Below are 16,975 nucleotides of genomic sequence, written 5' to 3' on the forward strand. Positions count from 1 at the left end.
TGGATTCGAAGATGGCTGAATAGACCAATCTTTGCCCGAAAAAAGTCTGGTGCAGTGTTGACAAGCGGAAGATGGCAGTGGGGCAGGCACAGTGATGGCGTTTGCTCTGCCTTTTTACACTGGTGTTTTCGTTTTTGCACGTCTTGACCCGCAGCCTGACACACCAGCCCTACCCATGGTGCGCCAGGCAGAACGGTCCTCAGCCGGTTGCTCCAAGGTCTCAGGGTTAATGCCACAGCATTCCAGGGAAGCTTTTAGTGTGTCTTTAAAGTGCGTCAATAATTCAATAATGATATCACGCATCTATAGAGCACTTAATACACCAGAATGCTCCTAAGTGTTGCACACAATGTAGAATTTGAAGTACACACCATATGTAGACAAGATTGGGACAATTCGCATTACAATATATAGCAGGCAAACAGCATACAATAATTCATGAGATAAGCAAAAAAATGTTTAATTTGTATGTAAGCTTGTTAAGTTAAATAAAGGAGTATAAGGGAAGAATTTCCTCAACAAAATACATTACAAAAAAGTGACTTATTATTTGGGAACTCTCTTGGTAAAGGTACTTGTTTTCATTCTGGTTCTGATGTGCATTTGTTATCGAGGAGAGACTATTCCAGTGCTTGGGTGCAGCACTGACAAATTTGTGAGAGCACAATACAACTTCTTATTGCCCTAGAGATGAGCAATAAAAATTGTCTTAATCAGTTTAAAGTTAAATGAAAGTAGTCGCAGTAAGCACTGATTTCATAAGAAAGTCTGTAAACCAAGGTTGTCGCTTTAACATCCTACATCTAGCTCTGGTATAGTTACATATATTGAACTTCGTGAAATCATGAAATCAAATCTGAAATACGATCACAATAAAGATCGCCAACACGGACAGGCACATGTGGGACAGCGTATTATTATTGTTTGAAAAAAGATCTGACAATTTGATGAGATTCCATGCTTATTTTGCTAATTGCTTAGCAATTACACGATATCTTCCAGAATCCTTTTTCATTTTTTATTTATACATAAAGACACTTGGTTACAAACTCATTTTGAAATTATTTTACATAAGGGGCATTTATCTTTTGAATTACTGAGGACGAGAGCTAACCTCTTGTTCGCTGATGACCTTGGCCTTGCGAAGGTCACACATATGCCTCCAGGTGTGCGGTTCGACACCCTCTGGCATGTGACTCTCATCGTTGAGTTCCTCCAGGGCTTTCACCATCGCTGCCGTCGTGTTCGGCTGGCGAGCAGATAGGGGGCGCTCTCCGTACGGATTGGCTGCGGCCTGGGCGGGTGTTTCGGCAGTCAGGGAGCTTTTCCGTGCGTGCTTTTGACCTCTGCAGATATGATGCAATATAGAAGGAGGGAAGACAAATCAGCATTCCTTCATTCTTGATATACCTACAACATTTTTTCCTTTAAAAAGTTCTTATATGCTTAGGAGTTCTATTGCATGAAAGTTACTACTATGCCAATGGTAACTACCATGGAAACAATGTTCATCAGCCAATCAAAATCAAGGATACCATAGAATTTACATGTACAAGTACATGTACCATTGAATGGCAAAGTTACCGTAATAACAACTTTTTCGCTAACAGGGCCAAGAAAACATTAAAATCTGCACAAGGTTGTTTTAAAACTTCTGCTCCTCGTTTTGATCAAAATTTGTTTCAAAGTAATTGATTTTCTAGTTCTCTTAATTTTCAAGGGTTTTTTTAACAACGAGGGCACCAATTTATATTTTTCCCTGCAAAGGAACGGGGCATGATTCACAATCTTTGAACAGCATAAATTATTTTTAACTAAAATCCCCAAAACTGCATACAACCATTAATCAATAATAAGCAATATTGCTGTTAAGATTAATACATGTATCAATCACAAAATTGATTTCATCTCATTGAGAATTGATTTTACCCATAAGACCCCCCCCCCCCCTCCACACACACCCTCATAAACCCTGGTATTAATCTAACTATGTATGAGGTTCTGAAGAAAAAGTAATAATATTAATCATCAGACAGATTTTGTCATGAAAAACTCCTCAATTCCCATCGCCAGAGCAGGGAAAAAATAATACGGGGTCCAGGTGAATTTCAACCCCCCCCCCCCCCCGAAATGATTAAAAGAGCCTGTAAAATGTAATGAAAAAAGAGCCACGCACAATTCCCATTCACTACAACGTTAAAAGAATTTATCCAATGTTGTGGAAGAGGGAGTAGATTGTGAAAAGTAGCCCCAAAAAGAAAAAAAATATGCGCCAGTCTTACCTTGGTCTACGCCTGTAGAGTTTGAAGAGCTGATCGACGAGCACCGGGTGGACGTCGTGGAATTCCTTCCTGAAGTTCTTCTCCATCACCTTGTCTTCAGCCACCCTGATATCGTAGGTGTCCCGGTACTGCTCGACCTGCTTCTTGGCTTGCGCCATGGACGTCACGCTCGTTGCCTGTCACGGACAACAAGAAATACCTTTATAATTGCCTGAAATCGCCACACCGATTACGTTAGAGACTTTGCTCAAGTAAAGACTGACACTTCAATCTCACAAATTCCAAGAGTTACTTAAAAAAGGTGAATCTAGTTCGGGCGATATATGTCGTATCGCCCCCAGGCCAGTCAATATTGCTTTAATAATAATAATAACAATACGACGTTGCTTGTATAGTGCATATCACTGCCCATGGGCGTCTCTATGCGCTAACAGGAAAATAGACAAAGAAAGAGACAGGATTAAAGCTATTATGTGTCTCAATCATAAAACCGCTTAAACAAATAAGTTTTGAGGCGACTTTTGAATGCAGAGCATGTAGATGCCTCCTTAATGGAAGAAGGGATCATATTCCAAAGTTTAGGGGCAGCATGACAAAATGATCTCTCCCCATAGAACTTGGTCTGAACAACTGAACACTTAAGCAGATATCTCTGTGGAGGTGCCGTGGCCGAGTGGTCTAAAGTGCCTGGCTATACATGAAAAAGTCCGGGGTTCGATCCCCGGCCGCAGCACCTATGCCCGTGAGCAAAGCATTTAATCTACAATGCTCTTTTATCCTGCTTTCAAATAAATGGAAATGCTATTTGCATTATTGGTAACTAGGTGTGAACTTGTTTTAAAAAAAAAAAGAAGATATCTCTGTGAAGATCTTAGATTACGTGAAGGGACATATCTTATCAATTTCTCACTGAGATATTCAGGGGCCAAGTTATTATTCATTTTAATTATTAACATAATTACTACTATCATAATAATAAGTTACATTTATATAGCACTTATAACATTATTTCTAAACGCTTTACATCGTAAACATATAAATATTAAATACCTACAGTCCCAGTCCCATAAGTATTGAACTTTCAAAATAATGTATATTCGTGGTATCAAAACATTAATCGCATACATTGTACTTTTAACTGCCAATATCATAATTATATTCGATAGTTTTATTTTTCAAGAATACCAGAAATGTTCCACTTGATAGGGCCAATATTTCACTCATCTTTGATCCGTGAAAAATTACCTATCTCTGATATTTCATTCGGAGCCATCCAATATGGTACAAATAGAACCCTTTTAGCGCTGCATCCAAAATTAGTATTTTGGTCTGCATGATTTGTCTGTGCAATATTAGAGCAAATGTATGCCTTTTTTCTATATACAAATAAAGAAAATAAAATACCTACAGACCCATTCGATTCCTCACGTACTGAACTTTCAAATATTGAACACTCATAGTATCAAAATGTTAATCACATACTTTTTAACTGCTGTAAAAATCTGTTAACGCATTTATCTAATATCTCGCCATATTCCTATCCGTCCGCTGAAATCCTTTTGGACAGTTTGTGAAAATAATGATGGTATAGATATCTCATTGGAACTCACCTTGAGTGCTTTCTTAGAAGTGAGAAGTCTTGTTAACTCCTCCTCTCTGGCGTCAAGCTCATCCTCCACCATCAACACTCGACTCAGACGAAGAATCTTCAGTTCCTCCTGAAAGAAAAAAAAAATGAAGATAAGAATCATATGTGGTCATGCTTTGGCTAGTGGTTTTGACATGTGTCTTTCAAATTTGAAGGTGGTAGGTTCAAATCCCAACGATGAGAAGTAGCAGATGACCTTTTGCATGGATATTTTCATGGATATTCATAGGAAAATAGATCGGTATAAAATAATATATAATATATAATTATGTAAGGTGCTGAGAAACATCATTCTGATGTAAGGCACTATACAAAGGCCATTGCACACCTTACGACCCGACTGGTCTACAACTGGCTTGCGACTGAGTGATTTGAGATGAATCTCAAGGTAGTCATAAGCCTCGACACCGCACACCTTGCGATCCGACTACCATGCTGTCTGCGACTCACGCATGCTTTTTGCCATAGCACATGAGAAAATGGCACTTACTACTGCGTATGCACGTTGTATACCATATATGCGTCGTGCAACTCTGCTGTCTGATTGGATGGAAGTTGGACTGAGCTTGCGATTTTCCTTGCGACTTGTCTCTGACCGGTCTGTCTCAGTCGCAAGCCAGTCGTAGACCAGTCGGGTCGTAAGGTGTGCGGTGGCCTTTAAAGTGGATTATTATAATTATCATCATTACCATTATCATTATTATTATTATGTGGTAACAAGGTGGCATACCTGAAATAGAGCCAGCTCAGTCTTGACCTTCTTGGCAAAGAGGGTCATCAACTTCTCATCAAAGTTAGCCGTGGTGTCTGCAATGATGGTCTGGAGCTTCTTCAACTCCGCTTCAAGGGTCTGAAAAAAATATAAACATATGTAACATACGAATGAATATATATCTATCTCACAAAATAACAAAGAGAGGTTTCAATTGTACCATGCACATCCTCCACTCCCCCTGGGGAGTATTCCAGCCAGTCACCATTGGGACACATATACTACAGGTGGATGTTTCATAAAGCTGTTCGTAAGTTAAGAGCAACTTTATGAATGACTGGTGATCCTTTCTTGTGGCAAATGGTATATTCATTGGCGATGTTTTAGTGCGTAAGAAAGGTTCACCAGTCGTTCTTAACTTACGAACAGCTTTATGAAATGGGCCCCAGGGCAAGCTACAATTACTTTCACATCCTACCGGGGGGTACCCATTTAACACCTGGGTGGAGAGTAGCAAAGTGTGGATTGACGCCTTGCCAAAGGACGCTTTGCTGCTGGGGGATTTGGACACACGACCCTCTGATTACAATAGTACATAAACATTGATTATCATGAGAGGCTCGTCAGTCCATGTTTCTTGAGACATACAAGATAACATGGGCAGCGAGAGAGGATGAATCCCAAGTTCTGGAAAAAATAAGAATTGATCAATACAATTACAGGTGATCCCAGGAAAATTGTAGTGTTTAGGGATAAATACCAGTTGTGGTAACGATCTCAAAATGAGTTTAAACAAAATCCAATCAAATTACCACCAAAAAGGTTTGTATGTATAAAAAAATATGTGCCAATTGGCTCTGGAAGAAAATGTGTGATTGTTGAGAAATGATCGAAATAAGCACGGAATTCCATAAAATGTCAGGTACTTTTCCAAGCAATATTTATACACTGTCCCACATATGCTTTTCTGTGTAAGTGATCATCAGAATTATCGGTTTTGAGCTAAGATTTCATGATTTCACAAAGATAAGTTTACATTAATGTACATGTACAATATCTAGATATATCATAATGTGGTGACGAGTGACCTTGATATTAAAGACTTTCTCATGAAATAATTGTTTGCTGCAACTACTTTCTTTAACCTAATGGAGTTTTCAATAAGATTGTAACATAAACACAGTGACTGATGCATGGCGTTGAGAATTAGCGCTTATGTAAAGATGTCACAACAATGGCAAATTTGCATCATGCATTATAATGCACAAATTATTATTGAATAAATTATCAGGTGAATAAAGTTCCAGGCGCTGAATCATAGATTTGATTTTTAATCCTGGATGGAGTTATTTTATAATGTCTTTAACCTGAGCACATTTACCTTCTTGTATTTCTCCCTCTCTTCACTGAGTTCCTTGACTCTCTTCTCGTATTCCACGGCAATCTTCTTCTCTTCATCGCTCCACTCCTCCGACCCTTTGACTGTCATGAAGATAGGTACTGGAATGTCCTGCAATTAAATGGAAAACAAGAAAAACATTAACCTAGGCCCTGTTACATGTTATGTTATGTTATGTTATACCGAGGTTTTTACCTGACTGCTAAGAAAGCACGAATGCATGTGAGCAAGCAACCAGGGGATCGACGGCTTAAGGTCCTCTCCGAGGGACCTGGTAATGGGGATAAATGCCTTACCAAAGGGCACTAGCGCACCACTTGGGAATCGAACCCGGGTCACCGGAATCCGAAACCCCCGCTCTACCGACTGAGCTATCGCTCCTCCATAAAACATAACAATCAATGGCAGAATGAATCTTAAGACTGACTGCAACAATGTATAATCAATCATGATGGTACAATACCATCGTTTATGTAGATCTCACATATTTATTTCTGATATTTATTCAGGGTGGCACATATCACCAACTTGGTGGTCTTCCATGTGGCCCGTTAACAAAAACAACATATATGGTGCTTCACTTAAGCGCACATTTATAATTGGACTTTTCTTAGAGTATGTGATGAAGTAAGCGTAATTATGCATACAAGTCTGCATAAACCATGGTTTTGTACCCTGGTACAATTGAAATCTCTTTTGAGAATACAGACCAATGAGTTGATGATACCCTGGGATACATGTATGTCAAAGTGATCATCATTATTGCCAATTCTATGTTTTATATTCAAATGTTTCACAAAAAGTAAGATTTGATTTGGGGGGCATGTAGAGGTGTTTCATCAAATTGGTTTTGCTTGATGAAAGACCCATGAAGCCTTTCGGCACTATTTTCTGCGAATGATTCATTTCTGCATCATTGTATCACCCCTTTGAAAGAAAAATTCAAGATTTTTGAAAATGACATTTCTTGCAATATTCCATGTATCATATATAAGCGATAAAAACATTTAAAAAATAACATATGGGTCCTGTAACACTGAGGTTAGCGATTGATCATACACTTGATTTTTGCAATTAATTGTACATTGTAGTCAATGCAATCAATCATAAGAATATGTTCTATGATCATTGCTAAGTTTGTGTAACGGGCCCCTGATTGCGTGGAGAATAAAAGGGACTAATATGGCAAACATGGGGAAAATGTGAAAATGAAGTCCCGACCTTTTTTAGTTCATCCTCTTTCTTGATCTCCAGCACACCACCCATCATCATGTCCAAGGCTCTCTCCCTTGCATTGTCTCCCTTCGCAGCCAATTTCTTCTCTTCCTCCAGCCTTGCTTCTTCATCCATCTTGGCTTGCTGCTCGGCACTTATAAACTTCTCCCCAGTAACCTATAGGGGGGGGGAGGGTGGAACAAGAAAACGAGACATATCACTATTGATGTTAGGAGAAGAGAAGGAGGATTGGGTTGAGGATGAAGGATGCACGGAGCCAGGCAAAGTGGAGAGAAGGGGTAGGAGCGATTGCTGCGAGTGACAGCTGAATCCAACCATCCCTTTTTCATGGGTACTGGGACAAGACCACATTTGAAACTTTGGATTTACTGTCTAAATCTAATTTTAAAGTTGAACTTATGACGGAAATTAAAATCAGAGGGATGCTGGTACAAAATCCCACCATGGCACTTGGCATCCAGTCAAATAACATGTAAGCCACTGTACAGGCCCAACAAATTAATTCCGACCCAAGTTCAGAATACGGGCCCTATACTTAAAATGACCCTCCATCACGTTCATGGTCACTGCTTCATTGACAAAGAAAAAAACGGAAGCAAATTCATCTGATTCTCGCAAATGAAATTCACAGTATTCACCTCTGAATCTTCGACAGTGAGAAGCTTCTCGGGTTTCTCGTCGGCATCCATGACAGGCTGCCAGATTTCCTCGCTGCTGGTGAGGTCGTCGAGGATCTTGGTGATGCGGACGTTCTTCTCCTCGATGCGAGCAATCTCCTGCTCCCGCTGCTTGTAAACCTCATCGAAGATCTTGTTGTACGTCTGCTTGATCCGATAAATAGCATCCTGTGAGAATAGAATCAAAGTGGAAAGGAAGAATCATACATTGAAAATGCCATTTGTTTTACAACTTTAATCTTCAATCTTTCAGCAAAATAAGATATGTTATCAAATTTGCATAGTCTTTTACAAGTCTTTTTTATCTACCCAGTAAGTTTTATAATTTTAATATTGTGAGCTCATCGTCCCGTATAAAGATTGTTATTCAAATAGTTGACAGTAAAATATGAGAGGATCAAAGAAAAGTAGAAAACCCATACAAAGTAAAAATTAATCAAAATAAACTAAAAGCCAATTATTTTCTCTGTGATCCCCTTTTTAAATACTGTTTGCACTTGAAAATGAAAGTTATTATTATTTGTTTTTATTTATAACATGTTGCAAAGTGCATGTAAGACTTAGGGCATTAAATTGGAAATGCCAAAATGATCCATGTACAGTACAAGTATGTATACAGAATAAAAAGAACAAGATATAAAGATGGCATTACCTGAAGGAGTACAATTTGGTTGTTTTTCTGCTGTCTGGTGTGGAGTTCAAACTGACTATAGAAGAGATCGTTGGCTCCACCGTACTGGGCTCCCAGGGAGCCGGTGATAGCAGCTGGATCCCCTGCTGATTCTCCTTCTTCAGACTCCTCGTCTCCTTCCTCGTTCTCACCAGACTGGAGTAAAAAATAAAAGCAAAAACATGGGTATACTATCAGTTGGCCATGTTTTAATAATGTATATTTCTGGTGTCATGACATTTGCTCCTGCGACGATTGCTCTGGTCTTAACATCTCAGAGGGCATAGGGTTAGAGTTAGGATTGTAATACAAGTTTTCAGGTTCAGAATAATGTAAAGATAAGATTTTCTACAGGAAATTTGCAAAATGTCCTTTGTAAACAAAGGAGATCTCACCAAATTGTAAAGAAATCAATTAAAATGGATATACATTCATATTTAGAATTTTTTTTAACTAAACATGCATTTTATATGTTGACTTTGCTGGTTTTCCATAGTTGCGATTAATTGGATCAATCGCAACTCTTTGTAAGATGGGGCCCAGGTCATCACCGTTCAAAGTAGACAGAAATGAATTTAATAAACAAATCCGGGTCCTGTTACACAAGCGTGAGTTATTAATTATACTGTACACTCAATTGTTACGATTGATTGTACATTGTAGCCAATGGAATCAATCATAGAACTAGCACATCAATGATGTGAAGCTCATCCGGCATCTCGCAATGGAATTTAACACAATTTTTAATTTCAGCCCAGTTGACACTGTAGTGAATTATATTGGTGACATAAATTGAGGAAACAGAATTGAAATTGATGAAGAAATGACATAGAACAAGCATTTTTGTGATTTCTGAATAAATTTCATATAAATTAGCATAAATAATTTTCTGGTCAAAATTTCTAAATTCTGTGTATAACATTGGTGAACCTCATGTAGCTCTCAGATGGAACAAAAAAAATCAAATCAGTCAACAAATAAGTATTTTTGTGAGTTTTGAAATATATGCATAAATTAGCACATTTAATGAGTTTCAAAATTCTGTGTTAAAATTTTGTATCCCCACCAAGAGCGTTCATATAAAGGAAACAATATTGAAATTGATCAACAAATGAAGGAGAAAAAGCATTTTTTTCAATTTATGAATAAATTTTGCATAAATTAGCATAAATAATTTTCTAGTCAATATTTCATAATTCTGTGTTGAAATTTGGTGACCCTAATTTAGCTCTACTAGATGGATGAAAAAAAGGTCAACAAATAAAAAAGAAGCATTTTTTGTGATTATGAATAAATTTTGCATAAATTAGCATTAAAAAATTCTACTCAAAATTTCAAAACTCTGTTTAGACGTTTGGAAAACCTCATGAAGCTCTACCAGATGGCAGCAAAAAATCCAAATCGGTCAACAAATAAAGAAAAAGAAGCATTTTTAAAGAATTTTGAAAAATGCGCATAAATTAGCATATTTAATGAGTTTCAAAATTCTGTGTAGAAGTTTTGAATCCCCCACCTAGTGCGATTATATATAGCAAACAGAATTAAAATCAGACTTGAAATGACGAAGAAGAAGCATTTTGAAATTGTGGACGGACGACAGATGACGGACACCATGCCACGGCGTGAGCTAAATATGGCCTACGATCATTGCTAAGCTTTGTGTTACGGGCCCCTGGTCTATACTGACTGACTGACTAACTTAGGTTCATAGGACGGTGTGTCCCTTTGCTCTCAGACTACGGGTGATCCTTTACCGCTCAGTTCTACCCTTGGCTAAATGTAGGCCTTTAGAATCGAGTAGGTTATCCCCTTCAATTGGATGATACTGAAATCATTGCAAATAATAGGGGGAAAAAACCAAGGCTTTTGAGGAAAGTGTTATCTCACTACTACATGATATTTTAGCACCGACTCCATCAGTCATTTTCTTTTTTTTTATGAATCCCATAATGCAAAACAACGCAAACATACAGATAAATCTTCAACACAAATATCGTAGAATACATTTAATCCCACTTACTGCGTCTTTCTGGGCTCCCAGTTCAATAATCTCTTTCCTTGCCTGTGTGTAAAGATTACAAAAATAAAAAAACATTGGATTTTCCTTAATCCACACGGCAAAGAATCAAATAGAGTACAAGATAGCAAACTATCGAGTAACAAAATCAAGTATTCAAGTGAAATTTCACTAGAGTCAAATACATTACTCCTCTCCTTTTTCAGACAAATAATGTCATGATTAATTAGATTTATCCTCAAGTCTAGCCACAATATGCAATGATCCTTTCTCACAATCTCTATAGCATACATACTGAAGTGAACACACTATCAATGAACATATACACCTTCAAAATGCTACAACAATTGCATATAATTCAAATCATGTTAACTTTAAGCCAAAAGGACTATAAATATGAAGATATTCATACAAAGGAAGACATAAGCAATTTAAAAAAAAATTGTACTTGAAGTTGCAATCTCACATCGCAATTAATCTGAATTTGTGCACTTAAAGAGAGAGAAATTTCAAATCCATTTGAGTTTAATTTGAATCAATCATAACTCTTTGTAAGACAGGGTGCTGGGATGACCTGAACGCAAAAAAAAAGATATTATCACAGAGTGTAGCAGAAGCAGACTGGGACGTACTTTGCAATACTTGCTGGAAATGTATAACGCACTGCTCCCTCAATCAATAACAAGGCACAATATACTTGTATATCACAATCAATAATAAAGTTTTATGAAAGCAGGGCCTTGATTCAACGAATGAAAGTAAACTTACGGCCATCTCAGCAACCTCAATACGCCTCATGTTGCTGACAAATTCCAACTCCTCTTTCTCTTCCTTGCTTCTCTCCCTCATCGGGTAGTTGCTCACCTCCAGAGGGAAATGGAACGCCTACAACATCAAAACGATGAAAAACATTAATCGTCAGTCAACGTTTTTACCATATTTTCCGCTTTTCCTCGCGCAAAGAGACCTTTGGGTCTTCATTTAAAACTGTACTATTATTATTTACTATTATTAAAAGATAATGGCCTGTATACTGAAGTCAGGTTAACTTAGGCCATGGTCTAATGATGTGCTAAAATAATGGGGAGCCAAAAACTAAAAAATTCTGCTTATATTGTATATTTCTTATATTACTATTTTGTTTCCCTTTGCTTTCATAATGAAGAAAATATTTCAGTTATCATTCTGAGACAGTTATAGATGGTTCGAGTGTCATAATAGTTAATGAATTGAACATGTACTAATAGAGATTTGTGCCCCAATTGTCTCTCCATAGTTAAACCACAACTTTAAACCAGGGTTTAATTTAAACTCGAATTCAGAATACAGGCCAATGAATGGGGAGGGAGGAATTGTTCCTCATCCCCCCCCCCATGCATATTTTGCCTGGTGATCTTGAATTTAAGTTTGTACAATTTGCAGAAATTAAACTCTTTGACCCCCTCTTGGGATTCAAGGGTAAAAACAAACCCAAAAAGTTTTGAATGCAAATTTCTCAATCACAAGTTCAATGTATAGTTCCTTTACCTTGATACTGCGACCTTTGTTGATCATAGAGTCCCAGCATTCGTTCTTGATGGTCTCTCTCATGTACATCTTGGCCAGGTCTTCAAGCTCCATCTCTTCACGAATCTATTCAATGAAAAACAAACACCAAAGAAAGATGTTGGTAAGTCTCCCTTCTTTGGACCACAAGGTCTGGGATTGCATGCCATTGCATCCTTTAATAAGATTAAGATGTTGATCTTCATTTACCAGTCCCTACTAAAGTAAGGGCCTTTTCACACAAGAATCTTGAATCATCATTGTAATGATGACTGAAATTCGTCTCTAGAATCATTGTACCATTCACAAGTTCACTCGAAAACTGTGATTTGAATTTGAATTCCTGAGCGAAGGCAGTATTGTGTAATTGGTGACTTGTCAATCAAACCCAATCAAAGAACTGCATCGGAAAAAAGAAACTACGTTGAGTGCATGACAATTGTATTATCTACCGAAGTGCTTGAAAGGTCATGTAAGCTCCACCCCTCAAAAGATGTTTTGGAGGTCAACCCCTTCAGACGTAAAATTCGTACCGTAATTTTGAGTGAAACTTAACAGGAATTCACCTCTGGAGTAGAATTTGAATTCGTGATTGTGATTAGCGCTTGTGATTCTAGTTTGGTTTCACACATGCTAAAAATTTGTCATATTAGAATTATTTTTCACTGGAATTGTCATTCAAATTACGATTTTGATACCGTGTGAAAATGCGGTTAGAATCATTTGTTTTCAGTACAATGTAAATGTTGTATACTTCCATTATCATTATCACTGTATACATGTACATGTATGCTGAATATTTCTTGGAGGGGTAATTTTTCACAAGTTTTGCAACTAATCGAAGACAAAAACAAAATAAAATGTGTATGAATATAGTGAATGGAAATGCACAAACGTCACAAAAATGGAATCTAAAAATTTCTAAATTCATCATTAATCATTTATCTTATTTCTTGTTTAACCATGCAACTTTGCAATATGCATTTCTATCAGCACTTTTTAAACAAGGAATTATTCGAATAAACCAAATCAGAACCAATAAATGAAAATCTATACACCGTGGCACTCATTGGGTGATTTTAAGTATGGTGTTGAAATCTGGTGTTGGTGATGTGACAACACCAACACCAACCACAACACTGTACTTGAAATCAGGCTGGTGTTGGGATTGACCTCGACGTATTTCCGGCAGTTTGTGTTGAATGTCGTCTGCTGAACCCAGCATTGCAGCTGGTGTTGACGATCTACATGTTATTTCCCCATTCAACAACACCAACCCCCAGGGATTGGGAAAATCATGATTTCAAGTTGGGTGTTGGCAATCTCAAGCTCGCGAACAGGCAGCGAACACGATGAAACATCCCAATAAAATAAGCTTTAACCGTTAAGATAAGTACAAATCGCAGAGGCGTGACGTCATAAGCTATCAATGACGCAATTAGTATCGCTCTTCTGAACCCAGCTCGGTTCAGCTGCCTTTTTACGCTCTCAACACCAAGAACAACACTGTATACCTTACTTGAAATCACCCATTGGAGATCTTATTCATTTTTTTTTTCACTGTAGTCCCACACTAAGGTTTACCTGCTGTACTTGAGCCTCTCCTTCAGCCTGTAGCCTATGCTGTTCTTCCGTGTCCAAATTGAATTCATCATGGCCGAGCTTCTCGATGTCTGGCAAGTCTTCATTCACCTTCATCATATCTTGGATCTATGGGGGGAAGCGACAAATATTATCACAGGTACACTCTTAAGAATTTTCCCCTCCCCTTCTTCTTTTGATACCCTTAATAATAATAATAATAGTATGTCCACTTACATAGCAAAGTTAATATGTGCATATACTCAACTACGCTTCGATACTTGGTATCATATTATCACCCTGGCCATAGCTAAGCTGCCATTCTGGCACTAAAAAGCATCAAGGAATAAATCCTACCGTGTACCCATTCACCTCACCTGGGTCAAGTGCAGCAGAATGTGTGTAAATTTCTTGCTGAGGGAAATCACCGCATTGCTTGGATACGAACCCACGCCTCTCTGATTGAAAGGACAAGAGTCATAACCACTAGACCACAACGCCCCCACATTGTTTCTGAAAGAAGATCTGGGATTAGATAGTACTAATTTATTAATTATACACTCACTCTTACCGACTCAGATTCAATATTTTTGTCTTTTCCCCAACATTCGGCACTGTTATTTTTATTTTCTCTTCGTTATTTGTTCCATATATCTTCATGACCCCCCCAAAATTGAATAAGAATGAAGATAAACCTACCATCCTACGGAGATCTCTTATCTCTCCTCTCAAATCTTTCTTGACAGTAGCATACTGCTTGTCCTCATCATGGAGAGCCTATGGGATGAGAGAGGGAGAGTGTGTTAATAACATCATCATCAGCAAAAGACTAAAATTATTGGCCATGAATTGCCATTATTATCATCATCATCATCATCACCTTCATCCTCAAAATCATCATCATTACTAACATCATCATCAGCAAAACACTGAAATTATTGGTCATGAATTGCCATCATCATCATAATCATCATCATCACCTTCATCTTCATCCTCAAAATCATCATCATTACTAGTATCACACCCACTAGATCTTTACAACATCACCCCAACCAACAACATTATCACTGTGGCCATGAATTGGCGACATCATCATCATCATCCACATCATCAACATCATCATCACCATCATGACAATAATCATCATCATGATAATCACCATTATCACCATGCACCACCATCATCATCATCATCACCACCACCACCACCTCCTTCATCATTAGCATCCCATCCACGAGGAGTTTCCAACCCAATAAACATCACCAACATTTTCACTTTGGCCATCAACTGCCATCATCACCCTTATCATCATCATTAACATCTCCTCCTCCTCCTTCTCCTTCCCTTTTTCCTCCTCCTTCTTCTTAACACCACATGTCCCATGATCTACCACGTATACAAACCTCCAGTTCTTTGACATCCATCCAGGCAGGGTCACCCGTCAGGGTTGGGGTAGGCGTCATGTAGATTTGGTCTGATTCTATCGCCTTCTCAATAGTCATATTCTACAAAGGGTTTAAAGCCACAAATCCATGAGCATTAAAGGGATGAATAGACTTCATTGATAGTAGAAAACTTTGCATTTCACAGGTGATCTATGATCGATTTCACAGGGGATTTATGTCTTACAAGTTATGTTTTAGCCCCACCTCAGTTCTTCATAATTGTTTAAATTCATTCTTAATTCATTGACGAAACTGTGTTTTGAGGAATTGAAAATAAACTTCAATTTCAACATTTCACAAAATGAAAGGTACAGCATCTACATGTATTCCTAGAGTGCAATCAACTCCTAATCAACATTTGTAAAATGTACGTCTGACAAGTTAGCATATCTGGGGTGTTTCACAAAGGTTTAAGTATGACCTAGAGTCACACTTAAATGCCTATTTTTGTGCGTTATAAAAGGCATGACCGCATTGGTCAGATCATGCCAAAAGGACGCGCACTACTGCTATTGATCATTAAAGGGGAATCCAGCCTTGGCCATAGAATGTTGTGTTGGTAAGGAGAAAAATAAATTAAACAAAATGGTGGAAGTTTGAAAGAAATCGGACAAGCAATAAGAAAGTTATAGCTGCTTTAAAATTGAGATCACTAATACTATGTAGATTTCAAATTGGCAACTGGGTAAGTAAATTATGACAAGGGGCAAGGACAACTTTCCCATAGGCCATGTACTTTATTATCAGGGATTTGTGGTTTTCTCCTAAGTACCCATTCCCCTGGGGCAGTAATCTAATTATAACCCAGGTAGTATATTGCTTTATGTCCTCATGAAAGAAAATTATAATTTGAAATAAAACTTTTGGAAAAAATGACATTTTAGTCATAATATGTATTGGAGTACATGGAAGAGTAGTCCTTGCCTTACATCACAATGACATCCCATGTGCGGCCAATTTGAAGTGTCCATGGGTATAGTGATTACCGATATTTACAACTTTTGAAAATTCATAACTTTCTTGTTGTTTGTCCAATATTGTTCAAACTTTCACCTGTCAACTTGTCTGATTTTTCTTTTCCTTATAAAAACACGTTTTCATTTGGGTTGGATTCCCCTTTAAGATTGTGCATTTCATATCATGTACGCGTCGGCATTTAAGTGTCATACTTAAATCTTTGTGAAACACCCCCCCTGACATCTTTCCTTGGTTCTGATTGTCTTAGTGTGATGGTAACTATCTGGTAACTGATTTACCTTGCTGTCGTTAAGAATAGTCCAATTTTTCCCTAGGGAAAAAATGGACTATGCATTTTTACGACCCCACATATGAGCATTGCGCTCAAGGTGCCTACATGCCTGTGCATGGCAGCTCAAGCCATTGGATGCATCTCAGTGGGTGCACCTAACACGGGGGGGGGGGGGCTGCAATGCGATCAGCATATCCAAAAAGTTTGATGAAATTTTTCATATGTTACTAATTTTTTTTTTTTTTGATGTGATGAAGAATGAGGTGGAAGGGATATATAACAAATATACAATGACTCATTTTCGGAACAGGCTAAAACTATTCACACTCAGGAATATAAATAGTACCATTCTCCCTCAGGCCATTTTCTCTCAGGAGAAGTGTACTATTGATGTTCCTTTGATGAGAATAGTTTTAGCCAGATTCTTGAGCATCATAGTATAATTTTTATATCGCCCCACATGTCCTATTATGAGGTGTTTCCCTGATCTTAATGAGACCACCGTGAAAAGAAA

General features: G+C 37.9%; 1 protein-coding gene across 1 annotated transcript in view; it reads right to left on the reverse strand.

The window, feature by feature from the left end:
* Positions 1–16,975, reverse strand: part of LOC129272585 (cilia- and flagella-associated protein 43-like) — a 46,455-nt gene that overhangs the window by 8,278 nt on the left and 21,202 nt on the right. Inside the window, exons 15-28 of the mRNA XM_064107317.1 lie at positions 15,171–15,272; positions 14,467–14,544; positions 13,771–13,896; positions 12,169–12,273; positions 11,410–11,526; positions 10,645–10,686; positions 8,607–8,780; positions 7,916–8,122; positions 7,263–7,433; positions 6,024–6,152; positions 4,661–4,780; positions 3,893–4,000; positions 2,283–2,458; positions 1,115–1,346 (exon numbers count right to left, since the gene is read on the reverse strand). Coding sequence (XP_063963387.1) covers positions 1,115–1,346; positions 2,283–2,458; positions 3,893–4,000; positions 4,661–4,780; positions 6,024–6,152; positions 7,263–7,433; positions 7,916–8,122; positions 8,607–8,780; positions 10,645–10,686; positions 11,410–11,526; positions 12,169–12,273; positions 13,771–13,896; positions 14,467–14,544; positions 15,171–15,272 — 1,887 coding nt within the window. The remainder of the gene's footprint in view (positions 1–1,114; positions 1,347–2,282; positions 2,459–3,892; positions 4,001–4,660; positions 4,781–6,023; positions 6,153–7,262; positions 7,434–7,915; positions 8,123–8,606; positions 8,781–10,644; positions 10,687–11,409; positions 11,527–12,168; positions 12,274–13,770; positions 13,897–14,466; positions 14,545–15,170; positions 15,273–16,975) is intronic.

The sequence above is a fragment of the Lytechinus pictus genome, chromosome 12 (assembly GCF_037042905.1).
Source record: "Lytechinus pictus isolate F3 Inbred chromosome 12, Lp3.0, whole genome shotgun sequence".
Taxonomy (NCBI): domain Eukaryota; kingdom Metazoa; phylum Echinodermata; class Echinoidea; order Temnopleuroida; family Toxopneustidae; genus Lytechinus; species Lytechinus pictus.